This window comes from Epinephelus moara, chromosome 22 (genome assembly GCF_006386435.1).
Source record: "Epinephelus moara isolate mb chromosome 22, YSFRI_EMoa_1.0, whole genome shotgun sequence".
Lineage (NCBI taxonomy): Eukaryota > Metazoa > Chordata > Actinopteri > Perciformes > Serranidae > Epinephelus > Epinephelus moara.
Window position 1 is genome coordinate 22672687 of NC_065527.1, and position 21912 is coordinate 22694598.

Genomic DNA, 21912 nt, shown 5'->3' on the forward strand with positions numbered 1-21912 from the left:
CAGCGCAAAAACACTTTAGGGGGGGAGGGGTACCTTTTTAACAACTGCTTAAGTCAAATAAAAAAAAGATCATGTTCTCATTTAATGAACAGTTAACAAATGACACTGATTATTTTGTACAATAAAGTATTTGCATGTCATGTAGCCTCTGAGTTTGTGAAATATATCTATAAGTAGACTCGGGGCTGCAGCAAAGTGCCTTTTTTTGGATGGTAGATAAAACAGATGAAGTATCTTCTAGGATGGCCTTAAAATTAGTGTTGTAAAGTAAATAGTTACATGTATCTAGTAACATATAACAAAATTAGAAAATATTTGTTATTAAATTACAGTTACTAATCAAAATGTTTGTGATCACAAATAGGGTTACATCCAGATATATTCTTTTTGGTAATAAGTTTATTATCCTGTTGCTTTGCATCTTTTGGCATCAACACATTCTCACTCTGACCTTGGCATTTGCCGCTTGGTCGTGGACTTTCCACGTCTACATATGATGTGCAAGGTAGCCTGGGTGCGTCTGTTGCTGACGTTCTGGGACACCATGTCAACTTCAGCCTGTTACATTCATTGTCTGATTTCAGGATACACTTCCGTTTTCACAGGAAATACACAGTTTGCATAGAGTCTCTTTCAAAATAGGCATACTACGTCAGTGCAACACCATGAAATGATGTATTTTTACTTCAGCAACAAACTCACATGTAACGTTGAGCCAACACGCGAACGTGATTTGGTTTTGGCAAGAAAAACACAGGTAATGGGGTTTGGCTTTACATTCAAACGGGGAGCAAAGACTGGTGAAAGTTAGTGACTGGTGGACCAATCCACCACCTCTCCCACCCACCCCACTTGGACTTTTTGCCCATGTTATATTGTTGTCTGGCTGTGTGTCCCCTGGCACCATCAGGCGCCATTACACACTGACAGCTCTCGGCCCCTGTATCATGCTGATGTGAAAGGACGGCTGTTTTCGTCAGTGTCTCATGTGGAGGTCACTGCCCAAGCACCAGTATTCAGCAGTCTCAGAATGACAAATAGCCTATTTCCGGACATTTTCAACTTTATTGACCAGTTCGTGTGAAAATTTATTTAAAAGTAGCCTAAATCATGTGAAACAAGTTACATTACTTTGATGAAGTAATTAAAATAAATACACTATTTATTACATTTTTAACTGAGCACTTAGTAATCTGTAACCCATTACATTTCAAAAGTAACCTTCCCAAAACTGTTAGGAATTGAGAGAACATGACGCAGTGCCATGTAGGCTGCCCTATACGAGAGAACTTTCTGGCGCTGTTGCCCCACCACATGCAGCTGGTGCCCTTATTTTATTTTATTTATCTTGTTGCCCCTGCCCACCAGACAGCCTAGTCCGCCACTGGTGTCTACAAACAATCAATCTCCATACCAATTGGTGGCGGTAATGCGCCATCTCGGCGTTTACCTACCTCAATTAAAATTCACGAAGAAGAAAAAGCCGCAGACGGCGGAAGATGAATACACAACAATAACAAAGTCTAAAATGGAGGAAGCTGGCGTGGTTATGCTGATTTAGTTCAATACTGTCAATTAGCAGAATCGGTTTCCAGATTATTTTGCATAATTTTAATTTAGTCCTAATATAAAATCAAGACGTCACTTTATCTGTGTGCGTCTTAAGCCTGCTGTGTTGTCAGTGCTAGCTAGCTAGCAGTGCAGGGTATTGGCGCTAGCCTCACAGCTTCCTCTACTGTTAAACGGTGCTGCACGCGCAACGACACACAAAATAATTACTCGCATTGTGGTGTGACCAATATTTCGTCTTTTTGAAGCGGATATTCAGGACACAATAACAGGTAAGTTGCGTGGTTTTGATACGCCTTTAGCCTTAGCTAACGTACAGCACGTCAAAACTCATGACATCTGGTGGAATTCCTTCAAGTAAACGAGCTAATGTTATTTCTGATCGTTAAATGACGATAATATAAACAAGCCAAAACACATCAAGGCTCCTGTAATCCTCTTATGCAGCAATGTCAACTAAATGCCTCTAAAAGCAACAAAAAATGCCAGCATCCTCATCATGACGATTACTTCCTGTGCTTGTATATAAGAGAGTACTTCAGTTATCCCGAGGTAAATTGCTGAAATACCTGCAGCTAACACATTAAAGCAGTTCATAGTTGTCACATTTGCAGTTCCAAGCAGGTTTTAGCGTAAAAAAAAACCCTCACCAAGAGCAGGTGAGTGTCTGTGAATAGCAGCTAATTTGATATTTTATATTTCAGAGCAACTCTGTCAGTTATATGAATATGGGCTGATGACAGCAGGACAAACATGCACATAATTGCACACATAATCTATAAAGATATAAGATAATATCAGACTGACTATGCCACTGTAATTGTGGGGATCTCATGTGCAGTTTCTGTCCTTACACCTGGCACTCTAATGTAGTATCTGCTGTTCAAACTAGGGTTGTAAGGTATACTGTGATATTAAAATTGACAGTTATAGTATTGTGTACATTTGCTTAATAACAATATTGAGGAAAAAAGCAACTAAACAGAAAACCTCAACTTTGTTTTCAAAAGGGAGACTTGTTACACGTACTTCCATTAAAGAAATGGTTTCAAGTTTCAAATAGTTGAAACTAGATCTGTAAAGGGTCATTCTGACTGATAATAATAATGTAATACTGTGATACTACTTTATTTCCTGGGACGGTTATTGTACTGTGAAAATCTCATACCATTGCAACCCTAGTTCAGACCATCATTTCAAATCGTGTGTGCGTTTGTGTGTGTCACAGTGGTTATGGAGGTGGACGAGATGGAGACGAGAATGCCAGAGCTCCAGGAGTCTCGGAAGAGGGTAAAAACCAAGAAGAGGACAGAGCCTTATGAAGAAAGAGATGATGACGGTAAGCACTAGGGGTGGGAATCTCCAGGCACCTCATGATTTGATTTAATTACGATTCAGAGGGTAACGATTCAATAATAAAACGATTAATGTTTGATTTCAACACATGATTTATTTTTCTCTTTCTTTTAAAATATAGCGTACAAAATTTTTGGTGATCCATAATTAAATAAACAGATAATTTTACTTGCATACAGTCAAGTGGCTCGTGTCCAGGTCCCTTTCCCCTTCAACCTACCTCCATACCCTCACTTTTAAACCAAGAGGTGCCAGTCGGCTTGTACCCATCTGCAGCTCATTCTTGTCCATTGTAGGATATACATATATATGGGATATACACACGCCTGCGTAGCGTCCAGTGTTTGCATAGCCTACTGTAATATTTCCCCTGAAACAGTTTGCAATTCACATTCTATTCAATAATATATGGTCTGCAATCTTTTTTAATTGAAAAAGTTAACTGCACTGATGAATGAATGAATTTGAAAGCACCTTCCAGTCTCCTGTGTGTATAAGAATAACATGAGGGGGAGGCGGAGTGCTCCGTTGCAGCCTCTCTCTCCGTTAGCGTTGGTGAAAGCCAAGACACTGGGCAGGTCAGGCACAGGGGTTTTAAGGTAAAACAGACTGAGCAGAGTTATTTTCTTCACCACAGAGGTGTTTTAATTTGGTTAATGCTGCAGTCGGTTTACATGCTGATCGCTGCTCCTCTCCTTAATGTTGGTCTTTTGGTGATGGCCTAAGCAACTATTCACAATATACTTCATGGTCGCCTCGCAAATGTGATTATTTAGACATTAAATTAAAACAAGCTTGCAACTGCTGTCTTTTGTGAAGTTGAATTAGTACAAGTTAACTTTAGCTTGTCTGCGCTGTAGACAGTCCGGCTACTTCGCAACTGAGTTCTGACACTTTTGTTCCGTCAGCATCATGTTATGAATAAACATTTACATAATCAGTTATTGACATTTGTGAATCGATGCTGAATCGTCCAGTTCTACATGGCAATGCATCTATCAATTGATTTGTTTTCCCCACTTATAGTAAGCACATATTTGTGTTTTTTTAAAACATATAATTGATAGTTTTTAGGAGTTTCGATTTACATTAGTCTGGATCGATATATAGATCATCGACGCATATTATCATCTTTAAGATACACCTTATTTTGAAATACCTAAGGCACATCTGTGTCACCATTTCCTCCAAGCATCACCTCCTTCTAAGCATTTAAACAGTGCCAGTGGTTTAGCGCCAGGCAGACTATGGTGAGCAGCCAAGAAAAAGACAATGAGGATATTTACTCATATTGATCGCAGTCCCCCTGAATTGAATCAAATCAAAATCATACCGTGACAGACTTTGTGTTATCAAACATCGTAGTGTTCGCCTAAGAATTGATATAATATTGTCTTGTGATGAAACGTGACCTACACCCCTAATAGTTTTTAAACAGAGTTCCAGTTTGACTTTATTATCCACAAAGGACATTCTTGGCTGTTAATTGCAATTATTTGTCTCGCCGATAGCAAAGTTTTATCCTTAAATAAGTCAAAATAAGTTCAAAACCTGAAAGAAAGATTTCATTAACATCTATATAATATAATATAATATAAAATATATAATATCATAAGCTCCAATTATGCTGCATTTTTGCTTGAAAAATGACTCAAACAAATGCTCCGTTATCACAATTTCTGCTGTTAATTTATAACTTGTATAATCTCTGCTTTGGGTTTTTTGTTTGTTGCAAACCTGAATTTCACCAATATGTTTTTCTTTACAGAAAATATGTCTGATTCTCCGTGTGGGTCTGTCCCCTCCACAACTGAAACTCCCGGCAAAGAGACCCAGTTGGAGGATGGCTCTGACTCTCTCAGTGTAATAAAAAAAGCAGTGGTGGTCTTGACCCGACTCCCAGAATACAAGATCAGCGCTCTGCGACCGCCGACACCTCAGCAGTTCTACAGTGAAGACGACTCTGTCAGTAGCTCTGATTCTGATATGCAGTGGGAACCAGAAGATGATTCTAGTGATTCTGATTTCTCCCTCTCACATAATAAACAGAAAACTGCCAAACATGCCAAGAACGACACAACAAGAAACAACAACAACAACAACAATGGTAATGCCGTGACCTCAACATGAGCTCCACCATCACTCACAGACAGAAATACCAAATGAACGGCACTCATATAATGGCAATTTTAAGCGTTGCTTTATCAGCTCATAATTTTTACCCTGAATATTCCCATGACAAATCATTCATATTTTACAATCTTTCAAGCTCATACATGTTTTTAATATACACATTTTTGTTTTTCAATGTTGTCAGAACCAGGTCCTATAATAATATCATCGGCTTTTGCTCACTGCTCCAATGAAACCACGAAGGTCCGTCCGAACCTGCCGGAAGAAGAGCTCAAAGTGGACATGATGGTTCTCGCCAGGAAGAGGTCCATGAGATGGCAGCGAGGAAAAATAGTAGACATAGTAACAAGGGGTAAGAAAATTTATCTTTTTGGGTGAAAATTGTGCTTGTGCTTCATATGCATCTAACACCTGGGTTTTTAGTTGATTATTGATGAAGATAGACCAATAATTCCAGTTCGTAAAATGTTTTTTCTCTGTTTCTACACAGTTTTGAAAAATTAATAACTCCCAACAAAAAATACATTTTAAAAGATGTGTCACTGGGCTCTAGAGAAATGTGATGGGGTCTTTTTTTAAACTATTTTATACACTAAATGATAGTTCATTTTAAAAAAATTATTGATAGGTTAATCGATATAAAGCTAATTAGGGCTGCACATGTCAGTGCGATTGGATCTGGCTGGGGAACATGAGTATTCGACCTTTTTTTTTTATATACAGCATTTTAGAGTTTAACCTGGGTTTGATGGGACATTCAGTGTGACAGTGACGTTCAGGTAATATATTCAGCATGCCAAGCTCAAATTAAAAATGCCAAGCATGCCAAGCTCAAAGACTAACTACACTAACGATGGATCAGAAATGTGCCCCATTTCTACCGACACTAGATATCAAACAGAAGTCTGAAACTGTATCCTGTTAAGTTGCTTTTAGCCATAAATTCACCACTTACAAGTAGAAAGCAGAAGACAATGTTATCCCGGAGCCTATCCCGGGCGAAGCCTCTCTCTCCTTAATCTGGGGACTGAAACATCCACAGAAGTAGGCTGCAAATGCCGGACAAAAACTAAAAAAGAAAATGCTTGGCTGTAAGAATCTCCATCAACTAAGAAGTCTCTGACTGATGATTCTGATCTTTAAGGAGGCAGCCCTAAAGCTAATTGTTAGTATCAGCTCTCAGTCATTTTCATTTGTATGGGTTGTTTTTATACACAAAAATGTGGCTGCCACATGTTCCTTACATGCAGATACAACTGTATTTTTACAGAGAACAATGTTTTTGACTTCTGTAATTGATTTCGAAGTATAATAAACATCAAGCAGTGGTGATTTTACTCACTGATATTTTCTTATTTGCAGAAGATGGACGGTTGAAGTACAAAGTTAGTTTTGAAGAAAAAGGAAAGAGCCTGGTGTCCGGCCACCACATCGCCTTTGACACCACACCGAAGCTGGAGCAGCTGTATGTCGGGGCTCGCGTCGTGGTCAGGTGTCAAGATAACAAGTTCAGGTTTCGGCCCGGTGTTTTGTCAGAGCTCCCCAGCAGAAAGAACCGCTTAAGGTGTGTGCTTAAATGAGTGTTTGTGTGTACATCCACGATCCACCAGAAGCATTTTTAGAAGAAACTAATACCTCTAAAAGAAATTGCTGTAGTAACAGTTTGATTTGTAGTAAAATATATTTTAATGTTCCAGGTTCTTGGTCTTTTTGGATGACCACACGCCGGTCTATGTTGGTTTACCTTTATTTCACCTGGTGTGCAGACCACGTAAGTTTGCCTGTTGATACACTCACATGTCTAGGGCCTTTATTTATCTACTGCAGAGAGAACCAGGCCTTTATCAGAAATGGGATTTGATTAGAGATTAGAGACCTTTGTTTTGTTTTACTTATCTATATAATTGTAGGTGGTGCTTTTAAGGTGCCCTGGAGAGTGTGTGACCATTAGTAGTAGCTACGAGTTAGGAGCAGGCGCCTGTTTTGTTTGTATTGTGCACACATAACGGGTCCCAAATCCATGCTACATTCTAATTCTATATAGTATATAATGCATACCAATACTCACTGTTTCTAACACAGACTTTACTTGGATGGGCAGCCCAGGTATATTCACAGTCGCCAAAAGGTATTTGGTCCTGAAGCGCAGGTGTTGTGTCAAAATCTGTTCCCCCATCTTATATTATTTCTCCCCTGTTAAGGTGATACCTCCTGTAGTGCCCCCTCTGTGGTTACTGTTAGGGATAAGGTTTCCTGTAATCTTCCTGGAGCTGTTTGACCACCTCCCATAGTCTGAGTTTTTTCTTTTGTGCAGTGCATCACGGGAGAATGGTATCCATCAAATGCACACTAAGAAATGTACCTTATCTTGAGTAGTGAGTGTGAGTATACTGTCACTTTTCTGATGTTAACACACTTTACTAAACACCTCCTTAGAATTGGTTTGAATTATGGATTTGGGACATGTCATTTATCTTGCAAACACAATATTATTTGTGAATATGTTCATTCAAAGCAAAAGGAACACGTGTACCTATGGACCCGTCCCATCTTTTCAGCTATTGAAATGCACAGTTGGTAGTACGCCTGAAGAATGACAGACTGTCTTTTTTTCTTTCTTTTTTTTAAAAGAGGAAAATGTTCTAGACGACATTCCAGACAGCCCTCACAAGTCCTTCATGACGCAATACCTGAAAGACTGGCCTTACCCACACTTGACCCAGTACAGGGTGGGACAGGCCCTCAATGTGGAGTTAAATGGATCCCAGCAGAGGTGTGAGGTGCAGGTGGTTGACTGCAGCATAATGCAGGTCATTTTTCTGGTCAGTATCATTTTATACTGCTGTTGTTTAAACCACCAATGTTATTTCAGGTTAGATTTCTTTGGTATAATGTTGTTTTTTCCGTCACTCTCAGGAAAATCAGCAGAAGGAGTGGATTCATCGAGGCTCCATGCGACTTGAACACATGGCTAGATTTTTGGAAATGAAAGCAGAAGAGCGCAACGGCGATTCTGACTAAAAGCCCACGGACACAGGAGGGAAAAAAATAAAAGATATATCCATCATTATCACCCTGAAGTGATGTGCCATTGGGATCTCAGCCCAAAATAAGATTTGCAGTGAAGAGATGAGCACACATGAATGACTCAAGCCCGACGTTTGTTCCAATCTGATGTTCTTTGTTTTCTATTTTTCAGACTTAAAGCAGTTGAAGTTACTTGTTGGATTATTCTGTTACACAAGTAAGTTGCGCACCACTATAAAATAGTGAGCAGTTATCATTTTCAGTTTGTCTGGAAATGTGAATTTATCTTAAAGCAGCTTTTGACAGCATACTCAAGCGGCTGTTAAGTTCAAACAACTTTGCATGTCGCAAACAAGAAAACTAGCTTCCTATTTTATTTGTCCTTTTTACAGGGTGACTGACCAAGCGCAGATTGAGGAATTACGTGATGCTTTTAGTGCAGACGCACTGTGAATTCAATACAAATGCAAAAATGAGAACATTTTGAAAAAGTGAGAGAAAGCGCTACATCATGTTTTGAGTTTTGCTAATGTGGTTGTTGATGAGTTTTGGGAAGCTGGAACGACCAAGTTGGACATCACTGTAAATGTTTTTTGCTTGATATCCTGCAGTTGTGTGAGTTTATTTTAATATGATCTATTTCATTGCATTACAGTCTTGCCGCTAATGCTTTTATCCAATGTAACTTAAAGGTACATTTCACCATGTGGGTACGAGAACAAAATCTGAAAGGTAAATGTGCATCACCTTCAACAAATATGCTCAAGTGCTACATTTAGAGACAATAGAAGATAAAGAAAAAGACTTTTCCGTCTGCGATGGAACGTGTCGAGTTCCTGCTGTCTTGATTGTGGAGTGAAGACAGCAGACACTTGTGACTTGAGCAGCATTTGTGTTTAATCTTGTAAATTTAAAAAATCTGGGAACAAATTTTCCTGAAGAACTCAAACAAGTCATGGATTCTTTATTAATATGCACTTTAGAGTCAACAGCATTTTTACTCCATGTTGTTTCTCCCATCTAGCCAATGATCCGCATCCAGTTTGACCTCCATGTATGTAAATGCTTTGTATTGTCCGTCACTTTTTTGTTTCATTTTGTAAGTAATAAAAGGATCAATGCAGGATGACCACAGCTCCACCTGGCTTTATCTTTGCTCAGGTGCTGGAGGCATCAGTGAGCCTGAAGTGATGAGATTTCTGCACACTTAGCTCCATGCAGTGTTTGCTTCAGACGACGGCACTCAACAAGGAATATGAAATGAGGGTTATGCTGTCATGTCAGATGTTTCTTCATTTCTCATTTGGAATTTGGGGTCTCATCATAGTTCATAATAAAGTTCCCAGAATACCCCTTCATAACGCTTTGTTCTCAGATGCTTTTTTCCTAACAGATGTGGGGATAAGATTAAGATAAAATAAGAGGACAGACATGAGTGGAAGGTGCAGCTTGGCTGGTTGGTGGAGACATACAACCCCAAGACAGTAATTCTAGTTTTTATATTCACTCCGTTCCACCCCTTCTTGGCTTCCATTTGTATGCCTGGCAGTGCTCCAATACGTACTTAAAAGGTGGTGCTTGTGTCACCAGGGTGTGTACAGGTGTGTTACATACTGCCAGGGATTAGAATGGGATTAGTTATTTTTACCTGCCTGTATTACCCGACAAAGACGTGCAGAAGGTCTTAACTAACTGAAACTAGCAGGGAACGTAACTTTTTACATAATTATGTTACCACTGTTATCTACATTGCAACTACTTCCATCTATTTGTGGTATCTAGTCCATATTTATGTGGAAGACACTCAAATACAGCCGAGAGCACAGTATACTGCTCCAACCAAAACTAGTAAAACCGGTGTGTACTTCAAAGTGAATTCCTGCATGCAAGACAGACAAGAAAACACTCAGTTATATACACATTCATAGATGAGCAAATAACTATCACAGGAGTGGAGAGGACTAGCATGGCATTTATTGCACTTAAACACAGGAAGTAGTATTCTATATAAACAGAGTAAAGGAAAACGAGACTGACGTGTTGAAATGACAAACTTCTGAATTTATTAAGGCAGGACTTGTACTTTTGGTGGAGTTGGCCTATCTCCACATTATCTAAATATTTTTTCCACCACTGGTGTTGATTTAACTCTAATTTTAAGGTTGCAGCTTGTGACACTTACTGGATTTATTCCAGGTGTATCCAGTGAACTGAAAATTTCATACAGTTTTATATGATACATATTGATATTTGGCTATTTATTTTTAACCATTATCTGTATTTTTTTGTGTATAGAGTTTAGTGCAGGGGTGTCAAACATACGGCCCAGGGGCCAGAACTGGTCCACCAAAGGGTCCAATCCGGCCCACTAGATGACTTTGCACACCTGATATTGATGCACCTGTGAAGGCTAAGAGGTGCCAGGTTTAAACAGTGAGTAGGTACTTTATGTAAAATGCTGCCTCAGAGGCTTCTCCACCCTGACCACAATACAGCTCTCTGAAATAACAATGACTACTTACTGTGGTCGTACTTAAAGATATTGAACATCGTGCAAAATATTATCCACCAGCAGCTTCGGTACAAAAGAATCTGTATCAGACTTCTATCTTAAAACTGGCTGCTGTTTTTGGACTTCAGCTCCGCATTTAATACAGTCATCCCCAGCAGAATGGAGACCAAGCTGCTGGACCTGGGTGTGAACTAGCACATGCAGGTGGATTACAGACTTTTAAGACCCACCCACCCTTCCTCCCTGACACTCAACACTGGGGCTCCGCAGGGTTGTGTGCCGAGTCCTCTTCTGATTGCCCTCTACGCACATTTAGCCCAGAACATCATTGGTACACAATTACCAGCACTTGAGGATTTGTACAAAAGCTGCTGTCTCCGTAGGGCCACAAACATAATTAAGGACTCTTCTCTACCAGGACATGAACATTTCACACTGCTACCCTCTGGAAGGCGATACAGGTCTATGAGATCTCGCACTTCCAGACTCCTCAACAGTTTTTATCCAAGTGCTATTAAGATAATTAATTAATATTAATTCTGTATAGGCCTACATCAATATATACTTGGCTGGGCCAGCTGTGCAATTCAGTCTGTACTGCTGCACTGATTTATTTTATCTGTTTATTTATTACAGAATTATGTATTCTCCTTTTTTACCCATTGTGTATTTTATGTGTCTCACTGTTGCTGGTTATTGTTTTTTGTTTATTGTCTTTTGCTGTTTTTATGTGTAACAGTAATCACAAAATTTCGTTGTACTACTCTGCAGTGACAATAAAGGCATTGAATTCAATTGAATTCAGTTGAACTGAATTGAATTGAATATATTGGTGGAACCCTGCTGCTGAGGCAATGACAAAACTGTACAAGACTGTACAAGACTGTAAATGATTTGGAAGACAGGGGATGACTTAAACCTGCTTCTTCCATAGCTTCCACTTTAGTGGAAATATTTTTTTTTTTTAATGAAAGTGAGTAGTAGACTGACTGAATGTGTAAAAACTGAGACATACATACACAATTTGCGCATTTTTTTCTGAGGATATCGCGGGCTGATCATCATCCGTTGTGTACATGGATGAATGTTCTCGTAATTAACTTTTTTACACTAAAAGGGAGACACTTAAAGATCTTGTTATATATAGGTTATTATGTAATGGTTTTACTAGTCCGGCCCACTGGAGATCAAACTGGGCTGTGTGTGGCCCCTAAAATGAGTTTGACACCCCTGGTTTAGTGAGAAAAACAATGGAGAGGCTTGTAGGTCGGTTGCACGGACACAGGGGGCAGCAGTGAGCTCACGGCTTGGCGCAGCAGCATGAGGCGAAGAAGATGACAGACGACAGACGACAGCAGTGAACTCGTCACAGTATGTAACGTTACAACTAAAGTCCGCGACGGTGGAAGAGTGGATTCATTCAGACAAAGGTGAAATTTGTTCCTCATTTTAAGTATTTGCACACAAATAATTCACTTTCACCAGAGTTAGAATAGTTTGAAACCACTCTTGCTTAGCAGTTAGCATAGCTTAGCATAAAGACTTAACACCGACAAACGGTTCCGCTGTTTTTCTCAGTGGTGTTTAAGAATTAAGGAGCTGCCAACCCTTCAGAGCCTCTCCTGCTCTACACTTGTGTCACGTGATTTGAACCTTTGTGTGTGTTGCAGTGATAATGGAGGGGGAAGAGATGGAGATGAGCAAAGAGGAGCTCCAGAGGTGGCTCAGACAGAGGATAAAGAAGAACGAGCTGATCACCTCAGATGTGCTAGAGAAATGCAAACTGCTACAATCTGTGCTGGAAAGGAGGGAGAGACCGGCTGCCCTCCTCCTGAAGCTCTGCAAGTGAGTGTTATATTCTAAGCGCCTGTGTCCACTTCTTGTAAAAGCCCTTTGGACCTTTAAGGGATACTTTACCAATTTTCAACCAGCTTTGCATCATAATAATATGGGTAGTATGTGCGCATAAACTGTGGTAATCTTTCCTCCGTCGTACCAGCTCCTAGATCACACTGCTCACCTACCACAGATTTTCTCTGGCTCTGGGGCTTTTCCTCGAACTACAGATTTATTTACCTCTGCATTTTTGTACACCCGTCACCACAGACTAAAAGACTATGGAAGCGGGAGAGAGAGAAAACTGCCTTAGTCTCTCTCTCTCACTCTCACATTTTAGTGCACTGTTTGGCTGTTGAAGGAGAATTTGTGAACAGGAAGTGGGCGCCATACTGTGTCCTGTATTGTAAAATTGGAGGCCAAAACACTGAGATCAAACAGTTAGACAAGCTTGCATAATATCACCCACTAGCGGGAGCATTTATTGATCCAGTGCAGGACAGTGCATTCTGGTAGTTGTAGGTTTTCCACCTCTTGAGCAAAAGCGAATACCCTTTTCCTCTCGTTTCCGCTGGTCATGTTGCACCAATTTCCAAAGTATGAGTGTCTTGCAACTGCACAGACAGTGCAGTTCTCATTTATGTTGTTTATTGCTTGCTCTCAGTGTAGACATCTGGAAATAGCAAACTGAAAGTTAAGAACATCTGATAAGACAGTCGGAGCAATACTGAGACAACTGAACGCAAATAAGAAAAAGTAAAACTCAGTCAAACTTTGAAAGACAAAGTGGGACTGATAAACAGAAAAAGCAACTACAAACCTCAGAATATAAATGCAGCAAATCTGGCTATCCTTTAGAAAAAAGTATTTAGCACCTTAACTTGATAAAAGCAATACCTCAGTTTGCCGACTGTTGTAATTTACCCTGCTCATACATTTCTATGAAATTTATCTGTCCATTCTAAAAAACCTGCCTATGCTGCTTAGGTTTGGGAACCCAGAAAAGTCACACAATTTCTGTATTATAGAATAATATAATTGTATTAAAAATGTAAACTTGGTTTCATTTATTTACTTAAAAATTAGTATTTGGAGTGATGTCTTGCTCACCTGGTAGAGCATGCGTCCCACATAGGCTGAGTCCTTTGCAGCAAAAGCCCGGTCAGAATCGAACATTGGGCCCTTTGCTGCGTGTCATCCCCGCTCTCTCCGTTCCCTTTCTGATCAATCTCCATTTACACTTAAATAAAGGCAATAAAAGCCCTAAGACATAATGAGTACTGGTCCCTGCTGTGTACTCAAAGTACAGTTGTTTGTCTTTCTCAATGTTCTTTGCTTGATTCATGTTGTCTTTGTTGTTTTTTGTGTTTCAGGTCGGTGTCAGCATGTGAATCGGTTGTGAAGACTCTATACTCTTTGCTGGGGTGGGAATACAAAGAGACGGATTCCCATAATGAAGAAAATACATCAGATTGTGGTAAGATGCAAATCGTTCGGTTAACGGCAAAAAATGCACTCTTGGTTTGTCTTTGTCAGTTGTTAATTTGTTTGGTTTGTTTGTCCCATTGTAGGAAATACAGTCCCCAACTCTCCAAGTCCTCCTGACCCTACTCCTAAACTACAGGACAGTGAGAAACTACATGGAGATGAACGGAAAAAATTCTGTACTCCTAAACTACAGGGCAGTGAGAACCTATGTGGAGATAATGGCAAAAAAATCTCTATCCGTCTCTTTCGAAAGAGAAAACCAGTGGTGGCCTTGACCAGACTTTCCGAAAGTGAGATCCAGTCTTTACTTCGTCCAGCGCCCCAGAGTAGAGATGATGAAGATGAATCCTTACACAATTCGGATTCTGATATGCAGTGGGAACCAGGAGATGACTCGAGTGATTCTAATTATTCCATCTCAAGTACTAACAGCCGGCCAAGCAAGAGAAGAAAAATGGATCAAAAGAATAAAAAACTTGTCAAGACTCATGCATCACCTGAAGCCAGTACAAATAGCAATGCTAAGAGCAACGGAACGAAAACATCAGCACACCAAGCAAGTGCCAGTACTGATGCTAAGGTCAACGTGAAGAAAACATCTCCACCCCAAGAAAGTGCCAGTACAAATGCTAATGTCAGTGTAACAAAAACCTCAACACCACCAGCAAACAGCAAAGGTGATGGCTACAAAATACAAAACACCCCAACCAAACTGTTTTGTTGCATGAATTCCCTTATTTCTGGTCCTAAAATTTACATCTCATTGCTTTCATATCACTCTTGATATGCAAAATATGAGAAAGAAATGTAATTTTGTAACATAGTTTAAAGTTTATGTGGTCATTTACATGTCTTTCAACTGACGCAAAGTGCTTTTGCATGACTTTGGGAGGACATTGATATTTTCCAACCAAATAAATTACAGTATTTAGTGAATAAGATATAGGAACACTTCAACAATGAACATTTTGCTGTTCCATGTTTTGTAACCTGAACTGGGAGACAGTTCCATCCTATTGGACCAGTTACGATGAAATTAATTAACAAGGCACACCATGACAGTTTCTTTGTGTTAAATGGTGGATATTGAAACATCACTTCATCGGTTTTGATGTTAACACACTGTATTCCTTTTCCACTGACAGAAGTATACCCTGTCATAGTATCTACTCTTTGCCAGTCCTCTGGTGAAGATACCAAGACCCCTCCCAAAGGGCCACTAGGAGAGCTCGTTGTGAACATGAATGTTATGGCCAGAAAGAGCCCCATGAGCTGGAGGCCAGGGAAGATCATGGAAATAATAACAATGGGTAAGAAAAAAAAGCTCTGTCAACACAAAACAGAATACAATGCAACAAATTCATCTTCCACTTTACAGGTATTAGTCTGTAGCTGTAGTTGGTGACTTTTATAAAAACAAACTTTGCTGAAGCTTTCACAATATTCACACAGCCCTGAATGAGACAGATAATCTGTGATAAAAATCATATTCCTCAGCCTTTTTTTATTGCCTTGTAGCGCTTCTAATGGCCTTACTGCATGTGAACAACAACAACCAATCAGAGCATGTCAGTCACTGCTTGTGAACTGCCGTCAAACTGTCACACTAGGCAGCGCTGATCAAATATGAATCAAAATTCTGTCACTGCATTGCCTATTTCTCGCCTCAAATGTTTTCAGAACATATTTTAGTGTACTGTTTAGCTGTAAAAAATTAGGAAGTGGGCATGCTGGTGGGTGGCGCTTTGTTTTTCGCTCAACTGTTTTCAACATGGCTGCCACGTGGCAAACCTTTTACAAACTCATTTTACATCTAAACAGTACACTAAAATATGTTTGACAGCTGCGTCAGAGACTCCTGTCATGACAGTTACCAGCTGTGGCTTTAAGAGGTATTTATTATCCAGTTGTCCCCCAGCTAGTAAGAACATAGGTTTGTCAAAGTAGTCAAGAGTGTTTATGTTACAAGTGTTTGTATGTAGTATCAATTAAAAACACTTAATACCATAACTAAGAACTTTTCACCGAGAACAAACGTCAAGGATTTCTGGTAGAATGAAACTGATCACACACATGACAAAACAACAGTGAAATAATATACAGTAAGATGTGTAAAAACTCCAAGAGCGGTGTCATACAAGCTTGAATTATCCAGTCCCATGTTTAGTGGATATCCACATGTGTATGTATTAACTAAAATACTGCAAAATAATGTTTCTGGTAACTGGCTCATTGGGTAACTAGGACTCTAGCAGAGCAAACAGACTGTGGTCAGTGACAGTGTCATTAAATGGGCAAGCTTTGCCCCTGTACCGAGCCAGTCAATCTGCTTATGAACATGGGAACACTGTAGACAGCAAACCTGTGGAAAATGATTTAAGACTCCCAGTGTAGATGTAAAACATGAGCCTGGTAAGAGCATCCTGATAACGTGAGCTCAACACTCTGTTTTGCTCTCTGGATCAGTCTGGACTTGCTGCAGCCCCAAACACTTGAAGTGGGCAAGAATACTCACCTTGACAGGCAAACTCCTTCAGCCAGTCAGCGTAACAAATCTTTGGGAAACATCATCATTAGTAACAGAGCCAGTTGATGAATCAAGCTTTTGCCAAATCCAGTTGGAAGAACAGTGAGAACGCATTTTCCTCCGAGAAAATCGTCAAGTGCATACTCTTGTTCTTGTTTAATTGTTGTTATTGACTGTATTTCTGCAATAACTTTACTTATTGTTGTGTTTACTTACATTAGAGTTAGCACTTGTTTCCTCAGGAGCCGCCATTACTGTTCTGCAAGCTGCAGCCTGCATTTTATGTCACTGACTACAACACAGGCCCTGATTGACTGCTTACATTATTGACTTCGGTACGGATCCCTGATTGGCCCCGATTTGGTTTTAATTTCTGGAAAGTGTTTGGGGCGGCAGCAGGGCCAGACTGATACAGAGAGTGAAACAAAATGTTGAGCTCACAGGATGGTCTTACCAGGCTAGTAAATCACAAGATGTTAACATTATTCTCCTAGGATTTAGTTGAAGGCCCATGATGTCTGGCCCTTTCATCACCTGAATTACTAACTTTCTCAAAATTCTTGAGTGTCGACCAAGTTTGTGCATCATCATTTTTCTTTTGCAGAGGGTTTCAGCACAACAGCAAGGATGAGGAGTTAGTTCATGAAATGTGGCTACCACAAATGACTGATGCCAAGATATTAAGTTTGTTTAAAGAAGACCTTAATTATTAGAAGTGTTTTTTTTCTTTTTTGCAGAAGATGGTAGGTTGAAATACAAGATCAATTTTGAGGAGAAGGGGAAGAGCCGAGTCTCTGGTCACCACATTGCCTTTGACTACATGCCAAAAGTGGATCAGCTGTTTGTCGGCGCTCGTGTGGTGGTCAAGCGTAAAGTTGAGGAGCGCCACTTCAGCCCTGGTATCATGGCAGAGCTCCCCAGTAGAAAAAACCGTATGAGGTTTGTGTGTAATGGATACATTTTAAGATAAAGTCAGATTTAAATGTTGTTAAATGTCAGATGCTTTAGCCCAAGTATGGTTTGATAAGAAAACATGTTTTCATTTTCCAGGTTCCTGGTCTTTACTGATGATCACAAACCGCTCTATGTTGGCTTACCTCTACTTCGCCTTGTGAGCAGACCACGTAAGTTTTGGTGTTTTCATTCATGTTTTCAAGATTTATTAGAGTGTCTGCGAAGAGTTATCATCACAGTCTATGAGTCAGATTCACCCCCACTCCTCCACAGCTCCACCCTCTCGTTAAAATATGGTCATTTCTGGCTCCAAAAAACCAAGATGGTGACAGCAGAAAAACTTAAGACTTAACGGGAGTCCGCAAACCAATGGGTGATGTCACAGTAGCTACGTCCATTATTTTATACAGTCAGATAGCATGTGAGGGAAGCATGAGTGTGCAGAAGGATTTTGCTGGAGCGCAGAGCAGTTTCTTAAAAAAGGTGGAGGGTCCCCTAATCTCCTGCTCCAGCCCACTCTAAGTTCGCTGTGGTACCGCTCACATTATGAGTTCAAAGCTTGCTTGACCCAGAATGCATCAGTGTATTGTGCGTGCACCCACACTATTTTTTTGTAAAAAATTGGCTGCTGTGATCTCCAAAATGGAGTTTACAAAGTACTTTCAAAAGGAAATTGATCAAGTGGAAAGCAGATTGAGCAGAGCGACTTTAAACAGATCAATCAATCAATTGCTTTATGTGTCCCCCAGTGGGGCAATTAGTTTCACAGCAAGTGGGAGCAGCACAAAGTACAAAAATACACAAATACACACAGCATAATAAACACATTGTGAACAAGCCTAATAAATACTCACTCCTACTCAAGTTAAAAAAGATTAAGATATTCCACACTAATGAATAAGCTACCTTTTCCTCCTGGAGTTTAGAAGAGAGACAGCGGAAGGAACAAAGGAGTGCTTGTATCTGTTCGTTTTAGCAAGTGGGAGTCTGAGCAGTGAACCTGATGGTAAAAACTGAAACTGTTGGTGTATGGAGTATGAGAGCAGTCGGACAAGATGGAGTTTGCTTTCTTAATCAACTGTATGTTGTAAAGGTCCCGTAAAGTTTCTTGTGCAGACCCGGTGATTTTACTACAAACACTAACAACCTTGTTTAGTAGATTTCTCTCTTTTACCCTCAAGGATTGAAACCAACAGATAAAAGAAAACGTGATCACAGACTCAATAAAAGAACGATAAAACATAGTCATCAGGGTAGAGTCAACCTGGAATTTAGCAAGTTTTCTAAGACAAAAAAGACGCTGCTGACTTTTTTTTTATAAATCGAGTCCGTATTTTTCTCGAATGTCAGCTTGTTGTTAAGAATAGTGCCTAAGTACTTATAGGACTCTACAATTTCAACTGCCTGACCATCAATCACTGTGAAGTCAGGAGATGAGGGCTGCACACGTCTAAAGTCAACACACATGTCCTTTGTCTTCAAAACATTCAAAGATAAAAAAGATTCCTGACACCATTTTAAGAAATAAGTTATTCAGCAGGCTCACTATGACCATGTCGTCCGCGAACTTCAATATATGGCCGTTTTCAAAGGTGCTACAACAGTCATTTGCGTACAGTATGTACAGCAGAGGAGAGAGGACGCATCCTTGAGGTGAGCCAGTAGATGATACAGATAGATCAGAGAGTTGACCATTAACTCTGACTCTTTGTGTTCTGCAAGTCAACAATACTGCCTTCCAGACCAAAGTTGTTCATAAGTCTCTGGATTAGTAGATGAGGCTGAATAGTATTGAAGGCGGATGAAAAGTCAACAAACATCAGTCTAACATGATTGTTAGAGCTCTCATGGTGCTTGTAGATGTGATTTAACAAAGTTATGGTGGCGTCCTGGACCCCTCTCTTGGACCTGTACGCAAACTGCAATGGGTCAATCAAGTGTTCAGTAATTTTCAGCAGTTCAGCTTTGATCAGTTTTTCAAATGACTTCATAACTAATGAGGTCAGGGCTATGGGCCTGAAGTCATTTAAAGATTTGGGATGTTTAGACTTGGCAGCAGGAACTATAGTCGACTGTTTCCACAGATTAGGAACCTTCTGCTGAGACCAGGATAAATCAAAAATGTAATTAAAAATGGGGCCTAGTTGTTCAGCAGAGTTAGAGAGTAGTCGACTACTGATATTATCAGGACCAACACTTGTTCTTCTTTTACAGTGTTTAAAAGTTTTAACAACAGAATGTGAAAGGAGGGGACGCTTGTTGATTTGGTTCCAGTGTAGTGTTTTTCAGCATCATTATTTCATTAATAAAATCATGCACATCAAATCTGGAGTAGAATTTGTTTAGCTCTTGTGCCAGAGCCAGATCAGAGGTGAACCCATCTAATGAGACCCTTGTCTTCACATTGTCAGTCAGACCAACCATAGACCTAATACTGTCCCATGCTGAGCCCAGATTATTATTGCTAAGCTTATCTTCAAGTTTTAGTTTATAAGATAATTTAGCCCCGTTTGATTTCCTTTTGTACAGACAAAACTTCAGTTAAATTATCCTGTTTAAAAGCCTGTTTCTTTTTATTTAGTAACACTTTAAGGTGTCTGCTCACCCAAGGTTTGCTATTGGGATAGTCTTTACAGAGGAGTGGAGGGAACCAACAGTCCCTTGAGTGAGGGGTGAAATTCTTGCCGCTCCACTCTGATCACACGTTCTGGCTCAGGTCTAGCCAGAATGGAGTCAGAGCTACAATTTGTTGCACCTGTCAAACAGTTGTCCACCTTCTACTCTACCGCCAGTAAGCAGAATGACCAACTTTGGGTTTTTTTCCCCCCTGTGACAGTGAAGGACCCTTTGGATGATATTCCAGATGGCAACCACAAGGATTTCATGAGGCGGTATATGGAGGCTTGGCCTTACCCACCTCTGACCCAGTACAGGATTGGACAGACAGTCAATGCAGAGCTCGATGGAGTCCTACAGAGGTGTGAGGTGCTGGTAGTCGACTGCAGCTTGATGGAGATTCTTGTTGTGGTCAGTATCTGTGAACATCATTCTTTGAACTATTCTAGCTGGTTCTTGGTGTATTTTTCCCTGTTATGTTTATTTAGATTCCAGGACTCATAGTAGTGTGTGCTTTATCAATCTTAGGCAGATCAACGTAAGGAGTGGATCTACCGAGGATCCACATGCTTGCAACACATTCTTAATATGAACAAGATTTTGGAGGTGAAAAAGGAGGAGAAGCAGAAGAAAAAATCTCTCACAGTCAAAGGTAAATTAAATTCTTAAACTAATAAAATCATCTTTTGGGTTATTCAGAACATCAAATTTATCTCTTGTGTATTTCCCTATGTTGTATACTTCAGAATCATCCAAATCGGCATGCTGATGGGACCGTGAATGTGTAACGAGAACTGGTGCTGGTTGCTCTTATAATTTTTTTTTTTTTTTTTAATATACTTTATTAATCCCCCTGAGGGGAAATTCAGTTTTTTTCACTTTTACTAATAGCCAATATGGCTGTTTTTACAAGTTCCAGAGGGGGAGCAAGATTACACTGGCTCATTACTTCTTCCTGTGGTCACTACTGCTGCTGTTCCTGAGCAACGCAATCGCCTTTGGAGGAAATCCCTTCAGATCAGACGTGCTTGATATTAGTGACAGACATCAGATCCTGTAACTGTGGAGCATTTGACTGTGGCCATGAAGCCAAAAATGGCCTCACAGTTCAGTGTAGTTATAGTATGTTCTGCTTAAGATTTTATCTCCGTGGAGTGACTGAAAACTATTAAACTGTCTCGAAACAGTAAGATAATGCATTTTTGTTTTACAAGTGTATCTGTATCATATTTTTTGTGTTCTTGAATAAAAATGTCTTATTGTCTTAAGATGTTCTAAGCTTATTTGAACTTTTTGAAAAAGCAGCATCCACTCTAAATGCACATAAACCAAAAACTGCGAGCTATGGAAGCCCATTTCTACAGGTGGTGACAAGATAGTGTTTCACATGTTACAAGTCAGCCTCAAGTCCCAAGTCAAAACAGAGTCAAGTTGCAAGTCAAGACTGTAACTTTGAATTTCAAATCCCAATGAAGTCATAAAGGGCTCTTCACCAAATGTAATGCAATTTTTAACATCGGAGTACTAATATATTTAATTCACAAAATCATGAATGCTTGTTAAAATTTGTATTCATTAGTCAAAAGAGTTGTTGCATCTCTGTCTGTAACTTTTGACCCGCTTATTTTGCATTTGATAATTCATTTTTTGTTGACCACCACATAGTATTTGTGCATAAAAAAATTCTTTGGTGCCCATTGACGTAATGTTAGTTCTTACTGTTCTCTCCCGCAACTTGACTGGAAGCTGTCATACTAGTTCAGAGTTTATCATTTAGAGGATTAAGTGTTAATATTAGTTGATTCAGAAAATAAAGGGAAATTTATGATTTGTGGCACACATTAAATAACATGCTTATTAGTCTTTGGACTTGGGGGGAAGGTATCAAGTATTT

The 21912-nt window shown here is 39.8% G+C and overlaps 2 protein-coding genes across 4 annotated transcripts; both read left to right on the plus strand.

Moving 5' to 3' along the window:
* The first annotated feature begins 1476 nt into the window (after nucleotides 1-1476).
* Nucleotides 1477-9446, plus strand: LOC126384157 (histone-lysine N-methyltransferase SETDB1-B-like). Of its 3 annotated transcripts, none has more exons than XR_007569234.1 (9): nucleotides 1477-1841; nucleotides 2798-2908; nucleotides 4694-5032; nucleotides 5243-5410; nucleotides 6421-6622; nucleotides 6756-6829; nucleotides 7690-7880; nucleotides 7975-8302; nucleotides 8478-9446. XR_007569234.1 is itself a non-coding variant. In XM_050035097.1 (9 exons), the coding sequence occupies exons 2-9, from the start codon at nucleotides 2803-2805 to the stop codon at nucleotides 8077-8079; spliced, it is 1101 nt and encodes a 366-aa protein (XP_049891054.1). In that variant the 5' UTR covers nucleotides 1477-1841; nucleotides 2798-2802; the 3' UTR covers nucleotides 8080-9446. The 3 variants fall into 3 exon arrangements, 2 of the variants coding, with proteins under 2 accessions (XP_049891054.1, XP_049891053.1); XM_050035097.1 differs by having other exon boundaries at nucleotides 4694-4890; nucleotides 4975-5032; nucleotides 7975-9446; XM_050035096.1 differs by having other exon boundaries at nucleotides 7975-9446.
* Nucleotides 9447-11880: 2434 nt separating this feature from the next.
* On the plus strand, nucleotides 11881-21286 carry setdb1a (SET domain bifurcated histone lysine methyltransferase 1a). The gene is made up of 10 exons (XM_050035166.1): nucleotides 11881-12027; nucleotides 12268-12442; nucleotides 13807-13910; nucleotides 14005-14598; nucleotides 15067-15231; nucleotides 17186-17387; nucleotides 17499-17572; nucleotides 20239-20429; nucleotides 20547-20670; nucleotides 20765-21286. Exons 2-10 carry the CDS (start codon nucleotides 12273-12275, stop codon nucleotides 20785-20787), a joined length of 1647 nt encoding a protein of 548 aa, XP_049891123.1. The 5' UTR covers nucleotides 11881-12027; nucleotides 12268-12272; the 3' UTR covers nucleotides 20788-21286.
* Nucleotides 21287-21912: the final 626 nt, after the last annotated feature.